The sequence below is a fragment of the Balaenoptera ricei genome, chromosome 21 (assembly GCF_028023285.1).
Source record: "Balaenoptera ricei isolate mBalRic1 chromosome 21, mBalRic1.hap2, whole genome shotgun sequence".
Taxonomy (NCBI): domain Eukaryota; kingdom Metazoa; phylum Chordata; class Mammalia; order Artiodactyla; family Balaenopteridae; genus Balaenoptera; species Balaenoptera ricei.
In genome coordinates this window covers 12,647,842-12,675,742 of record NC_082659.1, presented here as the reverse complement: position 1 = coordinate 12,675,742, position 27,901 = coordinate 12,647,842, and the positions used below count along the sequence as shown (strand labels likewise).

The following is a 27,901-nucleotide window of genomic DNA, read 5'->3' as shown; positions in this document are numbered from 1 at the left end:
CTACTGAATCAGAATCTGCATTTTTGGAAAACTAGGTGACTCACATGCTTATTAAAATTTGAGAAGCACTGATCTAGTTACATGAGTGATTTCAGTCACATGACTTTAAACTCCCTTCACAGGCTAACTCCCAAATATTTATCTCCTGTCCCTTCCCCTAACTTCAGCCCCCCAACTCCACGCTGGAGTCCCACTAGAAATCTATCAGGCACCTCGAACCTAAGTGCAAAACACAAATCTTGATCCCTCAAGTCCAAAACCCAAGTCATCCTTGTCACCCCTTTGCTTTCCAATCTCTGGGCCAAAGTCCTGCTGATGGCTGTACCTTTAAACACAGGCAAGAGTCCTACCACCTACCACCACCTCCGCTGCTCCCACCCTAGTCTAAGCCAGCAATATTTTTGGTACAAAGACTTCTGACAGTCTCCTATACCTCCCTATCTTCACCAAGGCTCCCTATGATAAGTTTGCACACATTTTCCATCATGGCTTCCAAGAAGCCCCTCCCACATTACATCAAATGCTCTAGTCAAATTGACAAGACTGTTCTGTTCCTCCCTCCTCTAAATCTTTGCTTGCCTCACTTCACTATTTCTTTCTGGTCTCAGCTCAAGGATCACTTCTTTAGAGAGACCTTCCTTAACCACATTAAGCAGAAGACTCACCTCCCTTTCTACTCATTTCCCCTCTCCTTACTCCGCTATCCTTTCCTTTTGGGATTTAACACCATTACCTGGAGTTATATTATATATATATACACACACACACACACACACACACACATAACTCTGCCTCTAGAATGTCTGGTCCATGAGCAGGGACTGTTTCTTCTTTTTAAACCATCGCTACTTAGAACAGTGCCTAGCACACTAGCACACAAGAGGCACTCAAGTACTGAGTCTTCAAGTATTGTTGGTGGAACTTTTGGGGACGGGGGACAAACTCTCATGTACGTATCCACACTTATATGGGCTTCAGTCACACAAACCTGGATGTAGAGAATCCACCAGTGGTTTTCAATAAGTTCAAATTTTCATAATACGGCAGTGGTTCTGTAACTTTTCTGTACACTACCATCACCTGGGAATCTTTTAAAAATTCTAATATTAAAACTACATTCCAAATGAATTAGGTCACAACTGCTGGGTGGGACACAAGTATCAGTATTTTTTGAAGCTCCTGAGGTAATTCCAATGTGAGACAAGTTTGGGAACCACTGGTATATAGTATGAGTTGGTAAGCATGGTATGAAATAGTATATGAAATCTATTATACTTAAAAAAAGAAATACCAGTCATAATGTTATGCAAACTTAAGGCTTCTATTTCCTGCGTCGTACAGAAAACTAAAATTCATAAAAATAAAACTGTTTCAAACATTAGTTCTCAAAGAGAACACATCTTCCAGGACTTTCCATGCTTGTTTTCCTGTCAAGTCTAATCCAAATTTTGGGACTTCTATTTGTAGGTTCATTTTTTCCCCATATGCTGATGCAAATTTATGTATGAAAGTGTTGACCTGTATGTGAGTCACATCTGGAAGCTTTGGGGGGCTTTGCACATACTGATATTTTTAATGGTGTCAGGTGAACAGCTCTATCCTGGTAACAAGGATATAATCCCTAAGACAAAATGCTATATTCTCAAGAGAGAAAAGGATTTCTTCACAACTCAGTATTTCTTGCTCAATATAATCAACTCCAGTCATCAATCAAAATATCCTTAGGACAGAAGCTAATAAAATACTGTGCATTTACCCGTCTCTAAGCTCACCTTTAAACTGTCTTTATACCACAGAATGAAGGACAAAAAGAATGAAAGAGAAAAACAAGTCCTTTGATTATTAAAATCCTCACTACAGTGCAAATACTGTAGATTTCAAAAGAACCGTGGAGATATTTAAGCCAACTGCATACTACAGGTGAGTAGCCTGACACCCGGATGAGGTGAAATGATATGCCTAAAAGTCACACAGGAGAGCTAGAAGAGAAAAACACATTTTTTTTTTCTTTTTTCCAAACAAGCAAACAGGACTTTTCACATGTTAATCAAAAAGAATCAAGGTCATCAGATTAGGAAGAAATGAGGAATAAAAAGTATGTTACACATAGATTTAAGGACTAGTCAATCCACTGCCCCCCACTCCTGAAAAACCAAAAAATTCTCCAAATATACGGACATATATCCATCAAGATGCTTACCCTTAAAATATCAGAATCTTGGAAAATTCAATTTTAGAATCTTGGAAAATTCAATTTACAAATACATTATTAATTGCATTGTTATAATGAAATTAGTTCATTGAACGTGAAGACAACAAACAGCACCAATACCAGAAAGTTAAGAAAGTAAATACACTACTACTTAAAATAATATATAATTTCTGATTGGGACAGAAATGACCTAGAGCCACTAGCAAAACTATTTAAACTACTGTCTGACATAAAGGCAATATTTAAAGACTAGTATATGCCCTCTTCCCGCTGACAGGCCTGTGGCTAGGCGTCCCAGCCGTGGGTCAACATGAAATATATTATTAAATGCCTTTTTAAAATTGCTCAACCTTGAATCATGATACTGCATAACCCAAATTTTGCCAATATAAGCCAACGGCAGCATTTTTGGTATCCTAACTGTTCCTACTTGTCCCAATTAAAACAAAACAACTCCCTTATTAAGCACTAGACTGAATGCAGCTATGAAGCAGCAGCAAGGTATTTATACATGGGCTACTGACAGTGTATCAAAATGCTACTATGGAAAATAGAGCAGCAAATACTCTAATAAGAGCACATTATTCCACATGGAATCCCAAATTATTCTTATCTCTAGTTCCTTAAATTCTTGGAAGACTAGAGATGACCAAGTGTATGTATAAATGGGGCCAGGAAGAGAGAAGCTCTGAATGGTATAGTGTTCATATTTTAAATTACCCAAGATAATCTGAATGCTTACAGAGAACTCCAACTATATCTAAATTTTTTTAAGCACATAGACTAAAATGCTAGCAAAACTTTGGTGTCTACCCCAAAATTAGCATTGCATTTTCAGTGAAAAGGAACTAGGCATGGTTTGTGAAGTTTTTATCATATTCACACCACCCTTCCCTGCTCCCTGCTCCTTTCATCAGGTGATCTGAAGACTACCTGGTTTAAAATATTTGGTAATTCAGTGCAGAAAATTAAGGTCACAGACAAAGTACAACAACTTTTAATACACCATTAATACTAATGATTAAAAATTATTGCATAGTCTTATGCATTTACCCTAAAACATTTTCTGAAAGTAAATTCTGAAAGTATTATATAAAAGACAAATAACCCTTTAAAATACAGATGGCCTTTACTACCTCGATCTTCTCTCCTTCTTTGTCTTTTCAGTACTTTTGTCCATCGTTTTCTCATTATCTCCCCTGCACTTTGGGCAATACCATTTCCCCTTTGGTTTATAGGTAAGTGAAACACATGAAAAGTGAAACCATTCAATTGGACACTGTTCATTGTCACATCCGATCATTTCCCCATAAGACACTTGGTTACATAAACAATATGTAGGTTCATTGGGATCTATTGCAAACTCGACAGGTGAAGCTTCCCTTTCCTGCTTGGCCTTGGAACGTTTCTTTTTCTTGGCTGACTTGGATTTCTTTTCTTTAGGTGGCTGATCATCACAGTCTTCAATCCCATTCGTCATGTGACACAGATCACGGCTTTCACTGGTTCGCTGTCGGCGGGGTCTTCTCGAAGATCGTTCTGGTTGGCTGGAATCCATCTTTGCTTTATCTGAGGCTCGCTCACTTTCAGCAGGATCTTGAAAACACTGTGAATGTAGCTCCATTTGCCTTGCCCGATTTTCCACCAATTCGAGCATCTGTGTGACAATCTGAATTTTTTCATCTCCCAATTCTTGACTATTGATTAATGCTCTCTGGAGATGCTGCTGGAGGCGTTTTTTCTGGTTTGAATCATCTTCTTTCTTATATTTTTCATAGACATCATCAATTTCCTTTAATGTTTCTAAAAAAGGAAAAGAAAATATATGGTAGCACATATAACATTTTTCAAGTTAGTTATTTTTCAAAGAATTGGTACAGTTAGAATGAACTCAAACCATAAAACCACACTCCTCCATAGTATGAATACATGAAAAACATTTCATTTCCCTTACAAAGACCACATATTATCCAACATGAAAGTACATTTAGAGATAAACTAATAAAAAGAATGAACACAAAACTCTCTTAATACTCATTTGTCTATATTAGAAAGGATAAGAGATGTGTGGCTAATTATTAATCAAAAGTCTTTACTTGGGCAGGAACACTCTGTGCCACTCTAGAGCTCACCCAGTGCCATATCACCTATACTTCAGGTAAACCTCAAAACTACCCTGTATATAAAAATTCCATGCTGGACTCCAGCCGTAAAACTTAAAAAGGTTCCAGGACTAGGCTAGATTACTGTCCAACTGTGTTTACAGGATTTACGGTTCAATCGATGACTTGCTACAGAACTCCAGAGAGACGCTATACCTTGACTTTCATATCATCCCCTGGACATTCTTAAGCAAAGCAGACACAAGTAACTCTTAGTTTCCCATCATATTAGCCTGAATGGCTCTTTTATTTCATCACATGGGAGAGTCTGAAAATCAAACTATTTCCGGAGCAGGCTTAGGTTCAGGTTCTGGCATCAACTGACTAAACTACTAACAAAATTATAGTAAAGTCAGCATTGGATCACTGTGCTTTTGTAGATAACTCAGCCGTTGGTTCTCAGCTTTTTGAACTGCTGATTTAGATATTGCACAGCATGAGGACCCACTTACATCAATTAAAAATGGCCGAGTCATTAGAAGGTATACAAATATCTGAAAATATAGTTCCAGATGTCACCAAAATTTACATAGATGTTATTCAAATCTGTTTCTCATCCTTATGAGATACAATGCTATCTGAAAGAGTTCTGTTTTAGTAAAGGTGGAGAAGCAAAAATTAACTGGAATTTATCACACCCGATGCCATATATCACTGTTCTATCTTCTAATATCACTGTTCTAAAGACAACAGAAATGTTAGACGACCAACACTGGTAGTGTCTGTGAGTAAGGTAACATACAGCAAGTATTCAGCACAACTTGTGAATTCACGCCGCCCTGGAGAGTGTAGGTACTCACACTTGATGGACAACTATTTAACCCGGGATTCACGACAATGTGCTCCCACACATTTGAGGGTACTCATACCTGCAGAGCGTATTTTTAAACAACGTTCACATCTAGCCCATTTGCCCAGCTAGGTATGTAAGTGGATTTCTTAAGAACCCAATTTTCCTCCAGGAAAAATAAGGAAATTATATATTTTCCCCTCAAACACACAAAATGTGAGGTTTAAAAAATAAAAGCAAAACTTATTCCAAACATTCTGTATCGAATAATCAGGAATTAGAAGCTAAATATATTATTTCATGGCAGCACATTGATATTATACATGAAGTAAAAATTCACATCTTTAAGACACCTTAATTACCTGGTGAAATAACACTTACTGAACCTCTTCCATGTGACTTTCTCAGTAATCCCCACAGCAATCCCAGGAGGAAGCCACCACTTCTATATGTGAAGAAAATTAAGCTCAACAGGTATCAACCCCAGACTTTGAACTCTGCCATTATCTGTCAGTCTGGCTCTGCCCTTTAAGCACTTTCTACGCAGCTGCATGGAAGGCACTTAAAATTAAGTACGAAATTTTAGTTCAAAGGTTATTTACCTTTGAACTATGAACGAGAAATACTGGAACGAGAATATTGGAACAAAAATTGAGGTTCTCTAATAACCATACCCCATAATACTTCATTCAGTTGTGAAACTGTTTTCTTCATTTCTCTATGTTTTTAAGGCTACTTTTGAGGTTCTTCAGTAACTTCTGAAAGTGTCTCAAATAGGAGAGAAATTTCTTTGACTACCTATATAATATATATCATCGAATTTTGCTGTAGGTATTAAATCTAAAAACAGGAAATACTTAAGAACTAGCAAAGAAACAAAAAACATGAAAAACCAAGAACACACAAGCATATAAAGCTAATAGAAAACTGAAAGTTGAGCTTAGAAAGCATGTGCAGAGTAAAAACTAGATCACTGTTTTTGTATTACTCTTCAAAAGAACTACAATTTTAATGGGGCTAAAATTTTTTTAAATCTCTCGATCTTTCAAGGCCTAATACTGTTTCTCATGTTACCAAAGCTACTTCTATCAACTCTAGATGGTCAAGATGGCAAATTTCCCTGGAACAAATTGCCCCTCCCCAATTCAAATGAAAAAAAAAATAGCTTAACTTTCGTGAAGGCAAACATGTCTTTAAAGAAACGTAAAAGCCTGCAAGCTTTACAAACTTCAGAGTTATGATTATTTGAAAAACTAAAAATGTTCAACATACAATTCTTAAGCACACATGTACAACATACAACATTTTTAGGTTACAATTCAGGTATGTGCTCCATGTCTATAGAAAATAACTTTGGAGAACTTTTATTTAAAGAAACAAAAAAAAAAAGATTTAAATAATTTAAAAACGAGCATGTGCACCTGCAGCAGCCAGGCTGTGGAGTCAAACATTCCCCACTTAATTGGACAAGTTACTTAAACTCCTTGTAAATTTTAATTTGTCTGTAAAATGAATTTTTACTGCATTGTGAAGATTAAATGAGATAATGTTCTGGACGTGGTGCAGCAACTGACACACAGTAAGTAATCGTATTAATTCGCTTCCCCCCAACAGAGATCAATCCTGTCAGTCATATGGGTTCAAAAGGCAGAAATAAATTATAGGTGAAAAAACACAGAGACACTTCAATGTTCTATCAGGCTACAGGCCCGAAAATATCACCCCAGAAATGCGTTCCTTAGACACTAAATCATAAAACTAGCGACGTGTCGAAAAACAGAGAATGGGTCCAATAAGTTATCTTTTTAAAGTCCGTATGGCTGATTCCACATTATGTCCAAGGTCTGTTCTTTGATTCAGGGTTATTAAACCAAACGGCTCCCCATTTAAACTCCTCCCCTTGTAGTTACAGGCGAAAGGGCCACCAATGGTAAATAGTAAATAATATACTCTCTGTAAGAAAGGCTGATTCCAGGCAATCAACCCTAGCTCCTTGGGTCTGACCACAAAGGGTGGCTTTTGCCTCTGCACTTAAACTTGGCGGAGGAGGGACCCAGGGGTTAAGAGACGCCAGGCGGTTGCCCAGTCAACTAACCCACATCCTCCAGGGGCCCGGAAGTGACGCAACGCCCGGAACCTACGCGGTGCAGGGGCCAGCGACGATCACAGTAGCTGTGTCTTTGTCGTGATTGAGTGATTGGGAAAAAGTCGAAAAATCAAACAAACATGTCCCAAATCCCAACACTGACTCCGCTCAGGACGAGCTAATGTCCCGCACGGTCCCCTCCCGAACAGCCAGTGTCGCCCAAGCCTTCCTGCAACCAGCCATTTTCCAGACGGGCGGGAGTGCGCGCGTCCGCGCACCGCCCATGTCCTACGTCACGACCGCAGGCCCCGCCCCCAGCGCGGGCGGGGGGTCCACCCCGCCACACACACCCCTCTCCCTTCCCCCGCGGGGACCCCTAGCCTTTTAACCATTTGGCTGAAAAGAGCTGGGAAAGGCTGTGGCCCGGAACTTTCCCTGGGGCGGGAGAGGGAAAGCCTCCTCTATTCCCAAGCCGGGAGCCGGAGAGCTGAGGGAGGGACCTCCCCGGAGGCCGCCTTCGCAGCCCTCTCGCGCCCCCTCCCCCCTGCACGTTCCAATGCATCTGCTCTCAGGGGGTGGGGGCCCGAGGGGGGGGGTGGGGAAAGCCAGGCCCCGGAGGCCAGCGGGAGTCCGGCCGCGGCCGGCCGCTCACTCCCCACAGCCCCCGCCCGGCTGCACGCTCCCCGGCCGAGGCAGGAGGGTCTGCGGCACCGGGCAGGCGAGGGCCGGAACAAATGCTTGCTGCTTAAAATGGCTGATTCGTCTCCACACCAGCTGCAGCCGCTGGGTCTGCAGCGGCGGCTGACGAGCGGCCACCACCCCCACCCTTGAGACCCCCGAGAAGTCCTCGCCGACCGCAGCGGGGGAAGGGAGGGCCGCGAACCCGGTCTCCAGTCCCGTTCCCCCGTCCCACACACCAGACCCCCTCTGTGCAGTCGGGGAGACTGTCACAGGAGAAAAGGAAAGTGGCACTTCCCCGGGCAGGCTCCGAGCGACCGTGCCCGGCGGCCAGCGGACCCGAGTGGGGGAGGACCTTACCGGCAGCCCCGCGGCCCCTACCTTGATATTTGTTGTCCAGCTCTCGCAGCACGGACACGTTCCTCTGCATGTCGTGGGGCAGCGACTCCACGCACTCGAGGTAGTCCTGCACATAGCAGGTGAGGAGCCGGCTCCGCTCCCCCGTCAGGAGCGCGGCCGACGAGTAGAGTTGCTGTTGCTGCTGCCCTAACATCCTGCCGCCGCTGCTGCTCCTCGCCGCCGCCGCCGCCGCCGCCTCCGCATCCAGCAGCCACACATGCAACAGCCACGGCCGCCGCGGCTCCTCTGCTCGGCAGCCCGGCGCCGCGGGGACACCGGCAGCCGCTCGAGAGGGCACAGCCGAGTCCCCCGATCTCTACTCCCCGCAAAAGAAGCCCTCACTCCCCGCCCCCGCGGTAACAAGCCCAGGGGCGGGGCGAGATCGGGGCTCCCTCCTTTTCCCCCTCCCTCCTCAGGACTAGAGCAGCGGGGATCCCCCCAGCGGAGCTGGCGCCGGGGTCCCGGGCGTTGACACTTCCTGTCCCCCTCGGAGTCACCAGATGCTACCAATGCCGTCTCGTACCTCGGATCCCCATGACAAGCCTCTCGCTGGCCCCTTTCCTCCCAATCACCCTCCGTGCCTGTCGGAGAGTCTCTCACTAGACCGCCCCCGCCCCTCCGGCTGCGGCCGCCTCTGCGCCTGCGCAGGACTCCCTCCTAATAAGGCCGGGGGCCCGCCCCTACCGCCCAGCCGAAGGGTTCGCATTCTCCCGCCTTCCCTCCGCCACCCGGGCGATTGGTCTGTCAACTCTTGGCCCGGGGGGAGGGTGCGAAGGGCGGCCAAAAGGTAGGCTGCGCCCCGCCCCCTCTTAAAGGGGAAGCACTGTCGGGTCCGCCTCTTTGCTCAATGTCTGAATGGGACTTGAGAGGGCAGGTGGCTGACCCCTTCCTTCCGTCCTGCCCACAGGGACGGGGAAGCTTGGCCCAGCTCCCTCGGCGCGGTGTTACCGACTTTTTCCCCATCAGATGGATGCAGCGCGGCCCCTCGCGAGCCTTAAAAGGAGCAGCAGGCGGCCGCCTTACGCAGCGACCCGGAGGGAGTCCTGAGGGGACTACGCGGCGGGCTTGAGGCGAGCGCGGCTCCGGGCATGCGCGGCGGCTATGTGCCCGTCGGGCCGGCACCGCCCTCTGGCTGTGTCTTCCTCCCGCCGCGGCCTTCGGGCTCCCGGAGCACCGGGGCTGATCGCCGAGGTAGGCGGTGCCCTCGCGGCCCCCTGCGTTTCTTTCTCCCTTAGTCCGTCCGCTTTTTGAATCTCCCTCCTGGCTTCTGCGAGCTCCCGCCCTTCCGCAGACGCGGGGGTCTCCCGGCGCACCAGGACATGCAGGTTTTGTCCACCCTAGGGCTCCTGAGGAATCGCGTTTAGTTTAGGCTCACTCTGCCCCATACCTGTTTGTCCGACAGACAACCTTTAAAAAAAAAAAAAAGTTTTCCCTCCGGGGATCAGAACGTTTAAACATTAAACGTAGGCAAGGGCTTCCTGGCGGCCTGAGGGGCACCACCACCTTAACATCTACGTAAGACTGAAAACCACTGGGGGCCGAGGTCCAGGGGTGATGGAGACGCGAGGACCGAGGATGGAGACCGAATCAGGAATCAGGCCCACGTCGTCATCTACGTGACCGGCCGACAGGGTTTAATTCCTATCTGGGGTTAAATGAAATGCCAAGCAGAGGAGTTGATTTTAATTCCAGATGGACTCAGTGTATATAACAGCGTGTATTTTTCAAAGAAATGGGTGTAAAGAGAACGAATACGCGGAGAATTTTAACGGAATGCCTATGTAAACAAGCACTATTGTGAGTAGTACATTTGAGTTAAAAAGAAAACGTGAGGGGGCGATAAATTGGGATTTCTCCTTATATCCAATTGGTTTGCAGCGGTGGGGCACCTGTATGGTGACCTATTTAGGGCACTTTTGAAACAGCTGTTAATAGTACGTTACCACTGACAGGGAAAGAGAAATCTAGACCTTGATCTAGAGGATATTTTAGATTTCAAACCGAAACAAAGCACTCTTGGAAATTTGAGTCTTGGGAACAAGATAATATGGCTCAGGATTCAGAGATTGTCTTGTATTATTATCCTGTGACACTTGGAGGTTTTGACCACTTGAATATTTAGTCAACCCAGGCAGTCCAGTGTCTTGTATTTCTGAGAACCGTCTAGGGATTTTCTTGTTGTCATTCTTTAAATCAGATTAACCAGCCAGGTCTTGTCAAAAAAGTCACTGTTAAGAATTGAATTTTAATCACCTTTTACGTAAACCCTACTATTTTTGTTTACTCATAGATTTAAATCAGCTAGTTTTTATTGAAGGCCCAAAATAATGCAAGATGCCTTATTATTTACTGATTCAGATTAGACACAGAACGCACATATGGGTTTTATTGAGCCTGAGAAGTGGTCTGCAGGCAGATATAACACATGGTTTGAGACTAGAAGTGAGAAAACGCAATGATTCATAATACCTAGAGCACTCCTTCCAGGAACCATGAGCAGGATGAGGAAGGAAGGATGAGTATGGAAGTGAAGACCTTTTAGGGCATTATTTTGACCTTTCATAATTCTGTTGAACAGGCTGAAAGGAAGCAAAAAGTCTAAATAATGATTCTGCAGCTTGTGTTGATCTAAACCTATAAAGAACACTCTCATATGGTAATCTATGTGTGTATGTGAATTGTCAGACATGTGCTTTTTTTGCTATAATAATTTATAAAAGTTAATCAAAGACTTAACTCCTGCCGTACTTGTGAAAGCAGATTGTGTGAGGAGAGTAAAAAAAAAAATCACTATACTCCCCAAACTCAGCCCTTTGACTTTGGTTATTTATCATGTCCTTTTCTTTTTAGTTATCACTTAACTGGAAATTTGGGGCCTTTTCAAATTCGGTTCCTGTACCCTGCTAAATGCAATATTTAAAAGTCCCCAATTCTCCACAATATAGAAGTTAATTGGTGATATTTAATTGTATGAATAAAGCAAAAAGGCATCTTATTTGCTCTTCAGTATATTTTCTGAAGTAACCTTAAAAAAGATAAGTAACTGACACCCCCAAATTAGTAGAACTATTTGAGGTTAGCTTTAATTTCTAAATCAGTTACTGTGAGACATCCCTGGTAGAAATGTTTAAGAGATCTCTGGTAGGCCCTTATTTATACTGTAAGGGGAGGGGGGACCACTTCAAACTCTGATGGAAAACAAACTAGCAAATAGTTCTGAAGGTTTCCTAAAGATACCTCCTGAGAAGATTCAGCTACTGCTTGAGTCAGGACAATTAAATTTGAAGTCCTTTTTTTCTTTTTAATATTTTTTAAAACTTTATTATGGAAAATTTCAAGCACACACAAAAGTAGAGGTAATAGTACAATAAATCCTAATATACCATTCACCCAGCTTGAATATTTATCAATATATGGTCCTTAATATTTCACTCCCTTATGCTTGCTGGATTATTATCATTTTCTGTGTACTTTAAATATGAACGGATAAGAGAGAACTTTTTAAAAACATCCACAATACCATTATCCCATCCAAAAATTATCTTACTGTCATTTAATATCCAGACAATTGAAATTTCCCTATTGTCTCATTAATATTATTTTGCACTTGGTTTGTTCAACAGGATCCAAACAAATTCCACACTGCATTTGGTTAGTGAGGTCTTTTCTAAACTAGTAAAAGGCAGTTAATTCCCTATTTAATTCAGGGAAGCAGATAGCAATGTTTTTTCTAAGGAAGATATTTGGATTGTTAAAAAGCACTGTTCAAAATGTAGGGAAATTCAAGAAAATCACTTTAAACAAAATCCTCATATTGAAAGGTCACCAATTGATAGCCCACTGTAGAAATGTAATTATACCTAATGCAAATAAATAAATCCTTTAAAAATCTAGGCATTTGCTTTAGAGTGTAATTTGTTCTAGAAGGTCCAAGTGAAGCACTTTAAATTGTACTGAAAAAACCTGAAACTTTAAATCAATTCATTAGTACAATAGGCGACAACAATAACCACAAATACTAACAGTCTACATCTCCACTGAGCTCAGTTTTAAAGCATTTTTGATTGCTTTATTGCATAAGTAGTACAACTTAATTGTAGAAAAAAAAATAAAGCAAAAAAGAAGACATATAAAATCACTAAAAACGGGAAATAAGTCTTCTTGGTATCTAAGTATACTCCCAAGATGATTCCATTTTAGTTTTTTGTTTTAAGGAAACACTTTGTCTAGGACTAAAGGACAAAGTTAAGAAAATACCAGAGTCTCGAGATGGAATATTGCTAATATGAGTACTGTTAGCCTGTACATTTAGTTTATGAGGTAGGCAGCGCAGATGGGTGTATACAATCAATCATACTATGGGTTATAGTACTGTGCAGCAATTAGAATGACCACTAACAGCAAAAGAGGATCCTAAACCTTTTAATGAAGGTACTGTGAATGACTGGGTCTATAGTCATAGAATTTTCAGTATGATAAAATGTCATTCCCATAACCAAGAAGAAGAGCAAACACGTATTATCCACTTTGGTTATCCCAGAGAGAAAAATAACACGTATGGTATACTTTGCATATTGCTGACCAGAAAAACATTCAATTTTCCCTGGATGGTTACCATAGTTACATGAGCCGTTTATAACATCAAGAGGAGGAACTAGGTCACAGTATTAAAGGAGTTTGAATTATGCAATTATGTTTCCTAAAAGCAGGGGAAAGGGTTTAAAATTTAGGGGAGAGAGATTTATACTAATGTTCAAAATTGAAATTCTAGTCTAATTTTGCTGGTGAAACAATAAACCTGTCTAAAATTAAATGGTTGATAGTGTAGGTGTAAATAGTTTAACCTGTACAAATAATGTAATAGCTTGATCCATAAGTGTGATAAAAGAGATGCCAGCACATTCTGTCCGTGTCATTACCCCTTTATCTTAGTGAGCTACCTTACCTTAAAATGTTTTTGTAGATAATCAATAAACCCAACAATAGCCTAGAGTAGCCAAAACATGTAAACTGAAGCTTTGACCTCTTACCTTTGCAAGTTTGAGATTAAAGCTTGGTACAATGCCTGTCATATGCTACTCTTAGTTTGTTGTAGAGATTTTCCTATTAATTTCATCAAAGGGACAGAGAAGGGTGGTAAAGAGGGAAGGTGTTGAAAGCCATGTTAGCATAGACTTCATCCTCTTTAAATTATGTGTGTGTTTCTTTTTTTACTAAGAACCTCAAAAAAGATAAAAGATAACTTTATTCAAGAACTGTGTCTGTTGTATCAGAGCCCTGCACAGTGCTGAATAAATAGAGGTTGGATGAAGGAAAAGCAAAGAAGGGGCTTCCCTGATGGCGCGGTGGTTAAGAATCCGCCTGCCCAAAAAAAAAAAAAAAAAAAGAATCTGCCTGCCAATGCAGGGGACACGGGTTCAAGCCCTGGTCCGGGAAGATCCCACATGCCGCGGAGCAACTAAGCCCTTGCGCCACAACTACTGAGCCTGCGCTCTAGAGCCTGAGAGCCACAACTACTGAGCCCACGTGCCACAGCTACTGAGCCTGCACGCCACAACTACTGAAGCCCACGCACCTAGAGCCCGTGCTCCACAACAAGAGAAGCCACCGCAATGAGAAGCCCGCGCAGCACAACGAAGAGTAGCCCCCACTCGCTGCAACTAGAGAAAGCCCGCGCGCAGCAACGAAGACCCACCGCAGCCAAATAAATAAATAAATAAATTTATTTATTTAAAAAAAAAGAAAAGCAAAGAAAAAACTTCATCTCAAGGTTGCACAATTTCAGATGGTCATTTTTAATCTTCTGATCGCTATAGACTCATAGACTTTGTATAGCTAAAACTAATCTTAGTTCAGTGATTTCCCTCAAAGGAAGAGAGAGCAGGCAACAGGCAGCCTCACTGAGTAGCTGGATGAGCCACTGCTGCTGATGTTAATTCATCATAACCATCATGTCTGTAGGGAAGGAAGGGGGAGAGGTTGAGAATCCCTATTATAGCTCACCTCTAGACCAATTTTTTTTTTACAGGTGATAATATGGGGACCCAGAGAAGTTAAGTAACTTGCCCAGGGTCACACAGCAATTCATGAAATAAGTGTACACCTAAAAATTTAAGAGTAAAACAAATATTAGTTAATCTTAGCTGATAATCATTGGAAAGGAGAAAAGTACCCATAGAAAAAACAATTAAGAACTTGGGATATTATAAAATTACTTTTTCTGAGAAGTCTTGCAGCAAATTTGACAAAATTACCTCTAAAGGAAAATTAGAATTTCCTGAACAATAATTTCCAAAATAATCATAAAATCAAAAGTACTAGAAATCATGTATCCTTTAGACATTTATTTTCAAGGGCAAATGCCTTTTGCCTTCAGCTCTAGTTAAAATAAGAATGGTTTTTTAAAAATAAAATTCATGCTACTGGTGAGGAGCTTTTTGCTGAATCTTTTGTTCCTTGTAATGATTCTAATTGATTACTTAATGAGGCTTTATTGGAGCTATTGTTACATTAATTGCTCTTGGCAAGGTTAATTTAATCCAGCACTTTGGTGAATATTGATTTAGCTTCTGAGGGTAAATTTTAAAAAATTGTTTATCTAATTTATTTCTGTAAATTGGAGTTCTCTGACTCTTTTATCTATGGAAACCAGTATATCTCGCTTTATTCAATATATCTTTCTGGAAAATTGTGTTAAAACCTTATTTTGCTACAAGTAATTTTATAAATTTATTTATTTTATTTATTTATCTTTGGCTACATTGGGTCTTCGTTGTTGCACGCGGGCTTTCTCTAGTTGCTGCGAGCAGGGGCTACTCTTTGTTGTGGTGCGCGTGCTTCTCACCGTGGTGGCTTCTCTTGTTTCAGAGCACGGGCTCTAGGCGCGTGGGCTTCAGTAGTTGTGGCTCGTGGGCTTCAGAGCGCGTGCTCCGCAGCATGTGGGATCTTCCCAGACCGGGGCTCAAACCCGTGTCCCCTGCATTGGCAGGCGGATTCTTGACCACTGTGCCACCAGGGAAGCCCCTACAAGTAATTTGAAATGTGCTGGTTCTATAAAATAAAAGACCCACATTTTAGAAATATTTAACAAATAATTTATCTTATTTTCTTTTGTTTTCTAGACTGCCCTCAATTGTTTTCTGCTTGAGAAAACATAGGTTGTTTTCTTCATTATCTATCTGCAGCCAAAGTGTGGCATCTTTTGCTTGTTCTAACTGTGGTATACATTCCAGATCCTTTAGCATAATATACTTTCGTCACAGAAATGACATCTTCAGGGAGACAACTTTGAAGAAATGCCTGAAAGTCACAGTAGAAATACTTTCTTCTGTTACCTCCTGAAAGTAAGTACTAGAATTAGAGAGATTAAAAAAGCAGAGATATAAAAGTTATGGGGAACAATTTCTATGGAAAGTATTAGAGGCTAAAAAGCTTACTGTTATGGGAAAACAGAAGAAACAGAGAAAGGAATGATTATTTCAGGCATTAACGGTGGTGGTACAACAGGAGAATTAAAGTTTAGGGACCATGATATTTAAATTATATCTACAGAAACGATTTGTTACTCCTTTATGCATAACAAAAAATACAGTTGTAATACAGGGTTGGACTAATAGCCTATCTAACGTAATCTTTGAAAAGTGGCATGATGATTCAAAAATAATTGCAAAAGAGCCTAGTGGCTTCCTTACATGATGTTAGTTTTATTTTTTTTAAATTTATTTTATTGACATATAGTTCATTTACAATGTTGTGTTGATTTCTGCTGTACAACACAGTGATTCAGTTATACATATATATATACTCTTTTTCATATTCTTTTCCATTATGGTTTATAACAGGATATTGAATATAGTTCCTTGATCTTAGCTTCAGAATATGCCTAACTTTTACTCTTCAGGTAAAATATCTCTGGAAGAATAGTCCAGTGTTATCTATGGTAGTAGTTGCCTTTGATTTAGAGCCTGGGGATCTGGAGTTGGAGGGAGACTTAGTTTTCACAAATATCATTTTGCACATTTGATTTTTTTGATACACGTATTGCTTCAACAAAATTTAAACTTTATTTTTAATATAAAAGAAGCAAAAAGCTTTCCGTACATTCTGCAATAACAAAATGCATATGTATACTACCCACTGGGAAAGGAGCACATGAGTAAATATACTCAATATTCAGATTTAGTTCACTTTTTTGAGAATTTTTCTGCTACTACTGCTAGTAATGTCTATACTTTACATACTAGCATTCTAATTGCAAATATATTGTTACACAAAAATAAAATTAATAAATACCACATTGTTAAGCTTGAAGCTTTTGAAGACATCACACTTTAGAAACTGATCTAGGCAGTTTTGGCTCAGAAATACATTTTTTTGTGAAGTTTTTTAGCAGTTTAGGAGAAGTTATGTGTAGCTTTTTTCTCATTCAGTATAGCCCTCAACTTGTTAAGAGCTTTCTAAATTTTTGTGTGATCTTACTTGAATACCTTAGGTTAAGAGGGAATACCTCTTATCATTTTTATGAGTTAAATGTTTTAAAAATTCACATTCAGGCTAATGTTCTGTGTTCATGCCATCTATAACTTGTACCTACAACCTCAGAAGGGAACTGCAAACTGTGTCTACCCCAGAAGGAGTCCTTCCCTGATGTCTCTTATTGAGCTGTGGTCTTCTCTATAGGACTGAAATTTCGCAGAAGTATCTAATGAAGAGGAATCTGAACATAGCAGTTGAGGAAGGAAAAAGATTGGGAGAAGAGCCCAGATGTCATAAAGCAAAGAGAGGATGAGGTACAGGAAGCAGCTATTATTATTTCTGTTGCGTGGCTCAAAGAACTCCAAGAAATTGATTCCATTCCACTGGGCATAGTTTTCAATTTGGGCTAGGAATTTATTTTTTAATAAAATTGATATTAGTGGAAACACACGGGAAACAGACAGGAAAACAATTGAACATAGTGACCTGAGTGGTTACAATACCTCATATAAGGCATCTTTTTCAGAAATTATTCTTCGGTGTGTGTTGGGTTGCTTTCTAGGTAAGAATGGGAGTGACAACTCTGCTGTAATGAATAAGGGCCTGGGTAGGGAGGGGGAAGGAGAAGCCAGGAAGGAGCAATTAACAGGGAAATGAGGTTATGTGGAAGGAAGGAGATAGATTCAGGAAATTTCCAGGAGGTAATATCAACTGGGTTTAGTGGCTGTTTTTAGGGGACGGGGCCATAAGGAGGTGGTGGCAATGTTGTGCAGAATAGAAGATCCAGGAAGCAGAGCAGGTTTGTTGGGAAAGATACAGATTTAAATCATACAATGTTTATAACCCTGTAGTTTTTTTTTAGGCCTCCTCTTCCAAACAGCATAAACTGTTGCTTCCTAGATGTAACCTGCTTGTCTGTAAAGAACAGCCAGCCATAGAAATTGGAGGCTGGGAATGTGTTGGGAAGGGTAGAGAGACTAGAGGAAATGATTTAGATGTGCAGTGGTCTTAAAAATATTTTCCCGCAAGCCAGGACTTAGCTAGCTTTGTATCACTTCTATTAGTAAGACGGGAGTCGGTAATAGGGGATAGCAAGGATGGACAGACCCTTGGGAGGAAGAGGTAATGCAGCAGGTCTGGTTGCTTATTCCTTGCATGTCTCCAAGGAAACCATGACTGACCTGACCAACCCTGGGAATTTGGCCTGTGCAATGTTCTTTATGTTAGTGACGATTTTGTTGAGTACACCTGGAGAAATGGAACACGCCATACTGGCTTGTCAGGTTGCTTTGCACAACACGTACACCTGGTTTCATTGTTGGGGTCCTGAGTCTCAGTTGCCATAGCTGATTGTATAGCAGAATGTGTGGACGTTAATAGCTCCCCATAAAAGCCTTGGACCCTGAGACTCAAATGGGCTTCCTCAGGTAGAGCTATTCCACGCATGCCTGTAGTTTTGCTGCTAGACAGAGAGAGAGAATTCCTTGCAACTTCAGGCCAAGAACATTGGAAGCTTGTGCTGACCTCTCTGGACTTCCCCAATGCATCTTTTTCCCGTTGCTTTTGCTCTCTTTCCTTTGCTCTAATAAGTCCTAGCCATGTTTATAACCTGCTATTGAGGCTTGTGAGTGATTCTGGGATCACCAAAGGAAACGACCATATATAAAGTTCTGAAGAAATTTAAAACCCAATTTGTCCATTCGAGTCTTGATAGGATTCACTGAAAAAAGAATAATCAACATATGCCAGTATGTGCTATGTATGGATTTAAATCGAATCAAATCTTTGGTCCATGTCCAGGAGACATTTATAGTCTCTGTAGGGATATAGAACACGTATATAGAGTGTTAGGAAAATGCCTACAGGCACAAGTATAAATAAAATCAAATTAGCAATAAATGTAGAAGCAAGGGAGAAAAAGAGAGTAAAATTTGTAGGAGTCAATCATGGTTTATGGAAGATGGTGCATATTTAAGAAGAAATATGGGACCATGTTGTCAAATAATAGCTTTTGCTTTTTTCCTTCATATGTACTTTCGCAGTGTGTAAAAAAAAATGAAATAAGAAACATTTTTTTCTGGATTTTATCTGATGAGTGCTGAGTCCAACAGAACTTTGACTGAATTATTTGTGTGGAATCAAAATTTGCACTAAATCAAAATGTAAGTATTCTATGTAACAATATTTTTTGAGCCGTACAGTTATTAATTGTGGCTATGAGTTAATATTCTCTTATATTATCATTCCAAAGACTCCACCCAACTCCTGTTATAATCAATAAATCATATCTGGTATTTCTTCAGCTATTTAGTTAAACTGCTTACAGCCAAAGAATAAGAATGAACTTTGAAAGTTCTACTTCTGGTACTAGCCAGATAGGTCCTATCAAATCACCCTCCCACAAATAACAGCTATAAATTCTGGATAAAATATTTTAAAAATACCAAAAGGCACTGGAAAGCAAGCAAAAGAAGTCAATACTTGGAAGAATGAAATGGCACTTCAGGCGTTTCCTATTTTTATGTCTTTAGCCTGCAGTGCCCAGTTTTGTAGGATGACTTAAACTTAGAAACTTGCAGATGTACTGGCTTGAAGAGCCAGAGGATGGAGACCAGGGCAACCACAGTGTGGTACAGGGCCTAGAATTAATATCATGTACTGCCTTGACATCTGGTAGAATCAGGAAGGTTATGAACAGCCTAACACCAAGTTCCCCTCCCCATCTGCTCCCATGGTCCTAAGATCCCCTAGCCAAACAACCCTTTTTGTCTTGGGGACCAGGTACATTTCCTGCTTGTACCTGAGTGGCAGGTTTCATTTCCCTGCAAGCCTGTGGAATTATTCAAAGAAACCAATCCCATCCCCCCACAGGAACCAGGGACTACCTTGATACTACAAAATCTGCCTCCCTCAGTACCTGGTTGTTTACTGTGTTCTCTGGTGTAACCCTCATGTATCCCTGAATGGTGTCTGGTGTCCTCGCCCAGGCTATGAGTATGCGTGACTAGTAAACTGCCATCGATCTCACCTGACAAGTGCTGGGTGTCATGTATTAGGCCATTCCCATAACCCTAGGGTGGGAATCCTTGCCTCACCAAAGAGATGAAGAAGAGGCAATTAAAAGAACAAAAATGGAAAGTGGAGGAGAAATCCCAGAAAGAAGAGAGTCACAGAGAGGGAGCCTTAAAGTCTGTGTGGAAACTGCCCAAATCTCTAGCTAATTCCTAAACCACACATGTGCAAGGTGGACTCCAGGCAGCCCAGTTAAGGCCAAGAGCACTGCACTGAGTTAGAGTCTGAGTTCAGCCAAGTGAACAGCGTGCCAAAACAAAAACATTGCTGCTCTTTAGAGAAACATAACAGAACTGAGCATCTAGAGATGCTCAGTACATCATTCACTATGTCCAGGATGATATCTAAAACTATTAGACATATGGAGAAGTAGGAAAATGTAACCCCAAAACCAATCAATGGTGAGTAGCCCAGGATGAATCAGTTATAATTTGAGACAAGGATTTTAACGCGGCTCTCACAACTATGCTCAAGGACTTAAAAGAAAACACCCTTGTAATGAATGAAAATATAGAATATCTCAGAAAAGTAAAGAGATTTTAAAAACTGAAAGGAACTTCTAGTACTGAAAAGTATAATGTCTGAAATAAAATTTTCACTGGATAGCCTTAAGATCAGAGTGGAAATAACAGAAGAAAGTGTCACTGAATTTGAAGTTAGATCAATAGAAATTATTCAATCTGAAGATCAGAGAGGAAGAATATTTTAAAACGAAATAATGAACAGTACCTCTGGGACCTATAAGGTAATACTGAAAGATCTAACATGTAGGGTGCTAGAAGGAAAAGAGAGAACGGGGCATAAAATTTTTTTTTGAAGGAATATGGCCAAAATGTCTGCAAATTTGGTGAAAGACATAAATAACCAGATTCAAGAAGCTCATTGAAGCCCATGCAGGCTATAATGAAAATCACATCTAGGTACAGCAGAGTCAAACTACTGAAAAGCAAAAGCAAAGAGAAAGTTTTGAAAGTAGCCAGGGAAAATATTATTATATGAAGGGGATTTGAAGTACTATTGACTTCTCATCAGAATCAAGTGAAATGACATCTTTAAAGTGCTAAAAGAAAAGAAAGAAAAAGTCAACCCAGAATTCTCTATCTAGAAATATCTTTCAAGATGAAATGAAATAAAAATATCCTTCAAGAATGAAGGCAAAATAAATACGTTTTCATTTAAAAGAAAACTAAGAGAGTTTATCATCAGCAGACCTGTACTACAAAAAATGTTATACGAAGTTCTTTAGACAGAAGGGAGATAACACTACATGGAAACCTGAATGTTCAGGAAGGAATGAAGAACACCAGAAAGGTAAATATAAATGGCTTTTTCCCATATAATATCTTTAAAATATATAACTTTAAAGCAAAAATTATAATGTTATAAAATGGGGTTTATAATACATGCAGATGAAATACATATGACAACTATAGGTTAAAGATAAGAGGGGGAGTGTAAGGTTCTTGTATTTTACGTGAAGTGCTGCAATATTAACTTTAAAAACACTGAAAAGGATGTGTATTGTAAGCCCTAGGACAACCACACACACGCACACAAAAACCCTAAAGGTTTTGCTAAAGTTAATCAGTTAGAATGGAATTCTAAAAATTGTTCAAGCAATCCCAAAGAAATCAAGAAAAGAATAATGAGGGAGCAAAAAAACAGATGGGACAGACAAAACAAATAATAAAATAGACCTAATCCATATCAATAATTACTCTAAATGTAAATGGACTAAACAATCTAATTAAAGGCAAGAATTGTCAGGATGTATTAAAAAGTAAGACTCAATTATATGTTGTCTACCAGTGATGCAATTTAAATATAAAAGCACTGATAGGTTGAAATTAAATGGATAGATAAAGTTGTACACAAAGTATAAGCATAGGAAGGCTGGAGTGACTATATATTATATAAAGTAGATTTCTAGACAAAGAGAATTATCAGAGATAAAGAGCAACATTTGATAATGATAAAATAGTCAATATATCAAAAAGATGATTATAAGTGTGTATACACTTCTAATTAACAGAACTTCAAAATACACGAAGCAAAAATAGGTAGATTGAGGGAAGAAATAGACAATTCCATAATCATAGTTGGTAATTTTAACACCCCCCTTCCTCAGGAATCAATAGGAAATGTAAAAAAAAAAAAAAATTAGTAAAGACATAAGATCTGAACAATACCATCAAGTACCTAATGCTTAACTGACCAACAAGTGCAGAAGAATGAACTAAAACAATTTTTATGATGGATTTGGAGATAGATGTCCTTCCCTTTGACTGTTGAATCATATTCTATTTACAAAGTTAGATTTCCATTCTGCCCTTTGACTGATTAAAATTACAAAATAGATTTAAATTTTTTTCCAAATTTGAGCTACTTTGTACTGTAATAAATATCACTTATCCTGAAACTATGACCATTTCCTTCCTGAGAGAAGTAATGAGTTTATTCTAAAGAGAAAATAGGGGCTTCCCATAGCCAACTCTCATTCCTATCTTTAAATTCTCCAGAATGTTTTAATATGTATATTCTACCTCCTACCTTGCTTGAAAGTAATTGACCCAGAAATAGATTTTTCTGTATATACCATATTTCCCTTTTAGTTATGTGTAAATTCTGTTTTTATAAATCCACTTAAAAAAAACTTCACAGATGAAGGAATAGGCTTGAAGAGATTAAGTATCTAGGCTAGATTCTAGCCTGAAGTCAAATAGCTCCTGAATAGTGGAGTCAGGTATTCTGGTTTCTAATAAAAGTTTTTCCATTATCCTGATATAAATTAAAAGAATCTTTTAATAATACAAATTCTCATTTTATTTGTTGTATAAATTTAGACTTTTATAGAAGTATCATTTTCTTAAAGTGACACCTGTTTGCTTTTTTATAACTGCTTAACTATTGCAATGTATTTAGCATTTTTATAACTGATGAGAAATGTTTAGTATTCTCCATTATTGCATAGTAGTAATTGCTTCCAACTTTGCCACTACAAACAACACTACAATGAGCACTTACTTGTGAAGTTCCCTTGTGAACCATTAAAAATTTTCTCTAGAGTATATCTAGGAATGAAATTACTAGATAATAGCATGTGGACTTTATCACTTAACTAAATACTGCCAAATTGACCTCCAAAAGGGCCACACCAATTAACACTCCATGAGTTGTACATTTGGGTTCTTCCTTCCTTACTTCCTCACCATCACTTGGTTCTATCCAACTTCCTAATCTTGTTTAATTTATTGGATTAAAAAAAAACATTATTTTTTCAGTTTTGGATTTGATTACTGGTGAGGTTGAGAATCTCTTTATGAAAATTCTTTGACCATTTTCTTTTATTGGTTCCTGTTTCTTTTTTTTTTTTCTTACAGGTTTGCATAAGTTCTCTGTAGCTATTTTTCCCCTTACTGGTTTTCAATATTTGAAATATCTCTTCCCAGTCAGTTACCTATGTGTTAACATTGCCATTATGTTTTCTTCGAATGAAACTACTTAATTTTGGCATACTCATATATCCATTTGTAAATTCAAAGGCTTCTTTTAAGAAAATTTAAGGAAATTTTCCTCTTTTTAATAGGTTTTTAAAAAACGTTTCACACCTTTAATCCAACTGGAATTTATTTTTGTATATGGTGTATAGTGGACACAAATGTTTATTTTTTCTTCTGTGAAGCAAACCACTTTTCTATCATCCATTAAATAATTCTTCTTTTCCTCTATGATTTGTTATACCACCTCTGTGTGACTCAGTCCTCGTACACATTCCTGGCTCTATATCTTGACTCTGTTCTGTTCTCTCCGTCTTTTTGTCTTTCCTTACCCGAAATACACTGTTTTTAAGTTTTGTTGGCTCAATACCATTTCTTAATATTTGATAGGTGAATTCCCTTCACTTTCTCAAACTATCTTAGCTAGTTTGAGGAGGTTTATTTATTCATAGATATTTTAACTTTCATTTGCCAGATTCCTGTAAAAAATCTCGCTAGGATTTTTATTGGAATTGCACTAAATTTATAGATAAGGTGGGGGACTGAACAATTTTACAGTTGTCCCAACCAAGAACATGATATAAATGTCCATTTAAGCAGGATTTCTAATCGTCTCTTTATTTCTACTTTTTTTTTTACTTTATTTGAATATATTTTTTTTAAAAATGCACATGAAATGGAAATCAAAAGAAAACTGAAATAGCAATAATCATATCAGATAAAATAGACTTTAAAATACAGAATGTTACAAGAGACAAGGAAGGACACCACATAATGATCAAGGGATCAATCCAAGAAGAAGATATAACAATTATAAATATGCATGCACCCAACATAGGAGCACCTCAATACATAAGGCAACTGCTAATAGCTATAAAAGAGGAAATTGACAGCAACACAATAATAGTGGGGGACTTTAACACCTCACTTACACCAATGGACAGATCATCCAAACGGAAAATTAATAAGGAAACACAAGCTTTAAATGACACAATAGACCAGATAGATTTAATTGATATTTATAGGACATTCCATCCAAAAACAGCAGATTACACTATCTTCTCAAGTGCACATGGAACATTCTCCAGTAGAGATCACATCTTGGATCACAAATCAAGCCTCAGTAAATTTAAGAAAATTGAAATAATATCAAGCATCTTTTCTGACCACAATGCTATGAGATTAGAAATCAATTACAGGGGAAAAAACAAACACATGGAGCTAAACCATACATTACTAAATAACCAGGAGATCACTGAAGAAATCAAAGAGAAAATCAAAAAATACCTAGAGACAAATTACAACGAAAACACGATGATCCAAAACCTATGGGATGCAGCAAAAGCAGTGCTAAGAGGGAAGTTTATAGCCTGCCTCAAGAAACAAGAAAAATCTCAAATAAACAATCTAACCTTACACCTAAAGGAACTAGAGAAAGAAGAACAAACAAAACCCAAAGTTAGTAGAAGGAAAGAATTCATAAAGATCAGAGGAGAAATAAATGAAATAGAAACAAAGAAAACAATAGCAAAGATCAATAAAACTAAAAGCTGGTTCTTTGAGAAGATAAGCAAAACTGATAAGCCTTTAGCCAGACTCATCAAGGAAAAGAGGGAGAGGACGCAAATCAATAAAATTAGAAATGAAAAAGGAGAAGTTACAACAGACACTGCAGAAATACAAAGCATCCTAAGAGACTACTACAAGCAATTCTATGCCAATAAAATGGACAACCTGGAAGAAATGGACAAATTCTTAGAAAGGTATAACCTTCCAAGACTGAACCAGGAAGAAATAGAAAATATGAACAGACCAATCACAAGTAATGAAATTGAAACTGTGATTAAAAATCTTCCAACAAACAAAAGTCCAGGACCAGATGGCTTCACAGGTGAATTCTATCAAACATTTAGAGAAGAGCTAACCCCCATCCTTCTCAAACTCTTCCAAAAGATTGCAGAGGAAGGAACACTCCCAAACTCATTCTATGAGGCCACCATCACCCTGACACCAAAACCAGACAAAGATACTACAAAAAAAGAAAATTACAGACCAATATCACTAATGAATATAGATGCAAAAATCCTCAACAAAATACTAGCAAACAGAATCCAACAACACATTAAAAGGGTCATGCATCATGATCAAGTGGGATTTATCCCAGGGATGCAGGGATTCTTCAATATAGGCAAATCAATCAATGTGATACACCATATTAACAAACTGAAGAATAAAAACCATATGATCATCTCAATAGATGCAGAAAAATCTTTTGACAAAATTCAACACCCATTTATGATAAAAACTCTCCAGAAAGTGGGCATAGAGGGAACCTACCTCAACATAAAAAGACCATATATGACAAACCCACAGCAAACATCATTCTCAATGGTGAAAAACTGAAAGCATTTCCTCTAAGATCAGGAACAAGACAAGGATGTCCACTCTCACCACTCTTATTCAACATAGTTTTGGAAGACCTAGCCACGGCAATCAGAGAAGAAAATGAAATAAAAGGAATACAAATTGGAAAAGAAGTAAAACTGTCACTGTTTGCAGATGACATGATACTATACATAGAGGATCCTTAAGATGCCACCAGAAAACTACTAGAGCTAATCAATGAATTTGGTAAAGTTTCAGGATACAAAATTAATGCCCAGAAATCTCTTGTATTCCTATACACTAACAACAAAAGATCAGAAAGAAAAATTAAGGAAACAATCCCATTCACCATTGCAACAAAAAGAATAAAATACCTAGGAATAAACCTACCTAAGGAGGTAAAAGATGTGTACTCAGAAAAGTATAAGACACTGATGAAAGAAATCAAAGATGACAAAAACAGATGGAAAGATATACCATGTTCTTGGATTGGAAGAATCAATATTGTGAAAATGACTATACTACGCAAAGCAATCTACAGATTCAATGCAATCCCTATCAAATTACCAGTGGCATTTTTTACAGAACTAGAACAAAAAATCTTAAAATTTGTATGGAGACACAAAAGACACCAAATAGCCAAAGCAGTCTTGAGGGAAAAAAACGGAGCTGGAGGAGTCAGACTCCCTGACTTCAGACTATACTACAAAGCTACAGTCATCAAGACAATATGGTACTGGCACAAAAGCAGAAATACAGATCAATGGAACAGGATAGAAAGCCCAGAGATAAACCCACACACCTATGGTCAACTAATCTATGACAAAGGAGGCAAGGATATACAATGGAGAAAAGACAGTCTCTTCAATAAGTGGTGCTGGGAAAACTGGACAGCTACATGTAAAAGAATGAAATTAGAACATTCCCTAACACCATACACAAAAATAAACTCAAAATGGATTAGATACCTAAGACCAGACTCTTAGAGGAAAACATAGGAAGAACACTCTTTGACATAAATCAGAGAAAGATCTTTTTTGATCCACCTCCTAGAGTAATGGAAATAAAAACAAAAATAAACAAATAGGACCTAATGAAACTTAAAAGCTTTTGCAAAGCAAAGAAAACTACAAACAAGACGAAAAGAGAACCCTCAGAATGGGAGGAAATATTTGCAAATGAATCAACAGATGGAGGATTAATCTCCAAAATATATAAACAGCTCATGCAGCTCAATATTAAAGAAACAAACAACCCAATCCAAAAATGGGCAGAAGACCTAAATAGACATTTCTCCAAAGAAGACATACAGATGATCAAGAAGTACATGAAAAGCTGCTCAACATCACTAATTATTAGAGAAATGCAAATCAAAACTACAATGAGGTATCACCTCACAACAGTTAGAATGGGCATGATCAGAAAATCTGCAAACAACAAATGCTGGAGAGGGTGTGGAGAAAAGGGAACCCTCTTGCACTGTTGGTGGGAATGTAAATTGATACAGCCACTATGGAGAACAGTATGGAGGTTCCTTAAAAAACTAAAAATAGAATTACCATATGACCCAGCAATCCCACTACTGGGCATATACCCAGAGAAAACCATAATTCAAAAAGACACATGCACCCCAATGTTCATTGCAGCACTACTTACAATAGCCAGGTCATGGAAGCAACCTAAATGCCCATTGACAGACGAATGGATAAAGAAGATGTGGTACATATATACAATGGAATATTACTCAGCCATAAAAAGGAACGAAATTGGGTCATCTGTAGAGACGTGGATGGATCTAGAGACTGTCATACAGAGTGAAGTAAGTCAGAAAGACAAAAACAAATATCGTATATTAACACATGTATGTGGAACCTAGAAAAATGGTACAGATGAACCGGTTTGCAGGGCAGAAACTGAGACACAGATGTAGAGAACAAACGTATGGACACCAAGGGGGGAAAGCGGTGGGCAGGTGGGGGGGATGAATTGGGAGATTGGGATTGACATGTATACATTAATATGTATAAAATAGATAACTAATAAGAACCTGCTGTATAAAAAAATAAAATTCAAAAATTCAAAAAAAAATGCACATGGTAAATCCAAACAGTAAAAAGGGATATACAGTGAAAGTAAGTATAGTCT

At 39.0% G+C, this 27,901-nt stretch overlaps 1 protein-coding gene and 1 long non-coding RNA gene across 5 annotated transcripts in view; one reads left to right on the top strand and one right to left on the bottom strand.

Moving 5' to 3' along the window:
• Positions 1 to 1,980: 1,980 nt before the first annotated feature.
• On the bottom strand, positions 1,981 to 8,947 carry ING2 (inhibitor of growth family member 2). Its single transcript, XM_059909272.1, has 2 exons — positions 8,310 to 8,947; positions 1,981 to 4,015 (listed from the first exon to the last, which is right to left on the bottom strand). The coding sequence occupies exons 1-2, from the start codon at positions 8,479 to 8,481 to the stop codon at positions 3,345 to 3,347; spliced, it is 843 nt and encodes a 280-aa protein (XP_059765255.1). The 5' UTR covers positions 8,482 to 8,947; the 3' UTR covers positions 1,981 to 3,344.
• Positions 8,948 to 9,183: 236 nt separating this feature from the next.
• Positions 9,184 to 27,901, top strand: part of LOC132356632 (uncharacterized) — a 29,391-nt gene continuing 10,673 nt past the window's right edge. For 2 of the 4 annotated variants that reach the window (XR_009499941.1, XR_009499939.1), the window contains exons 1-3: positions 9,184 to 9,518; positions 15,590 to 15,670; positions 17,007 to 17,116. This is a non-coding gene — a long non-coding RNA (uncharacterized LOC132356632). Of the gene's footprint in view, positions 10,125 to 15,559; positions 15,671 to 17,006; positions 17,117 to 27,901 lie in introns of all 4 variants that reach the window. The other 2 variants (XR_009499942.1, XR_009499940.1) reach the window with 2 other exon arrangements.

Excerpts from the sequence above, each read along its gene's own strand:
- ING2 (XM_059909272.1), bottom strand. The coding sequence starts at position 8,481 with ATGTTAGGGCAGCAGCAACAGCAACTCTACTCGTCGGCCGCGCTCCTG. Across the intron at positions 4,016-8,309 it reads GCTGGACAACAAATATCAAG|AAACATTAAAGGAAATTGAT; the intron begins GTAGGGGCCGCG and ends TTCCTTTTTTAG.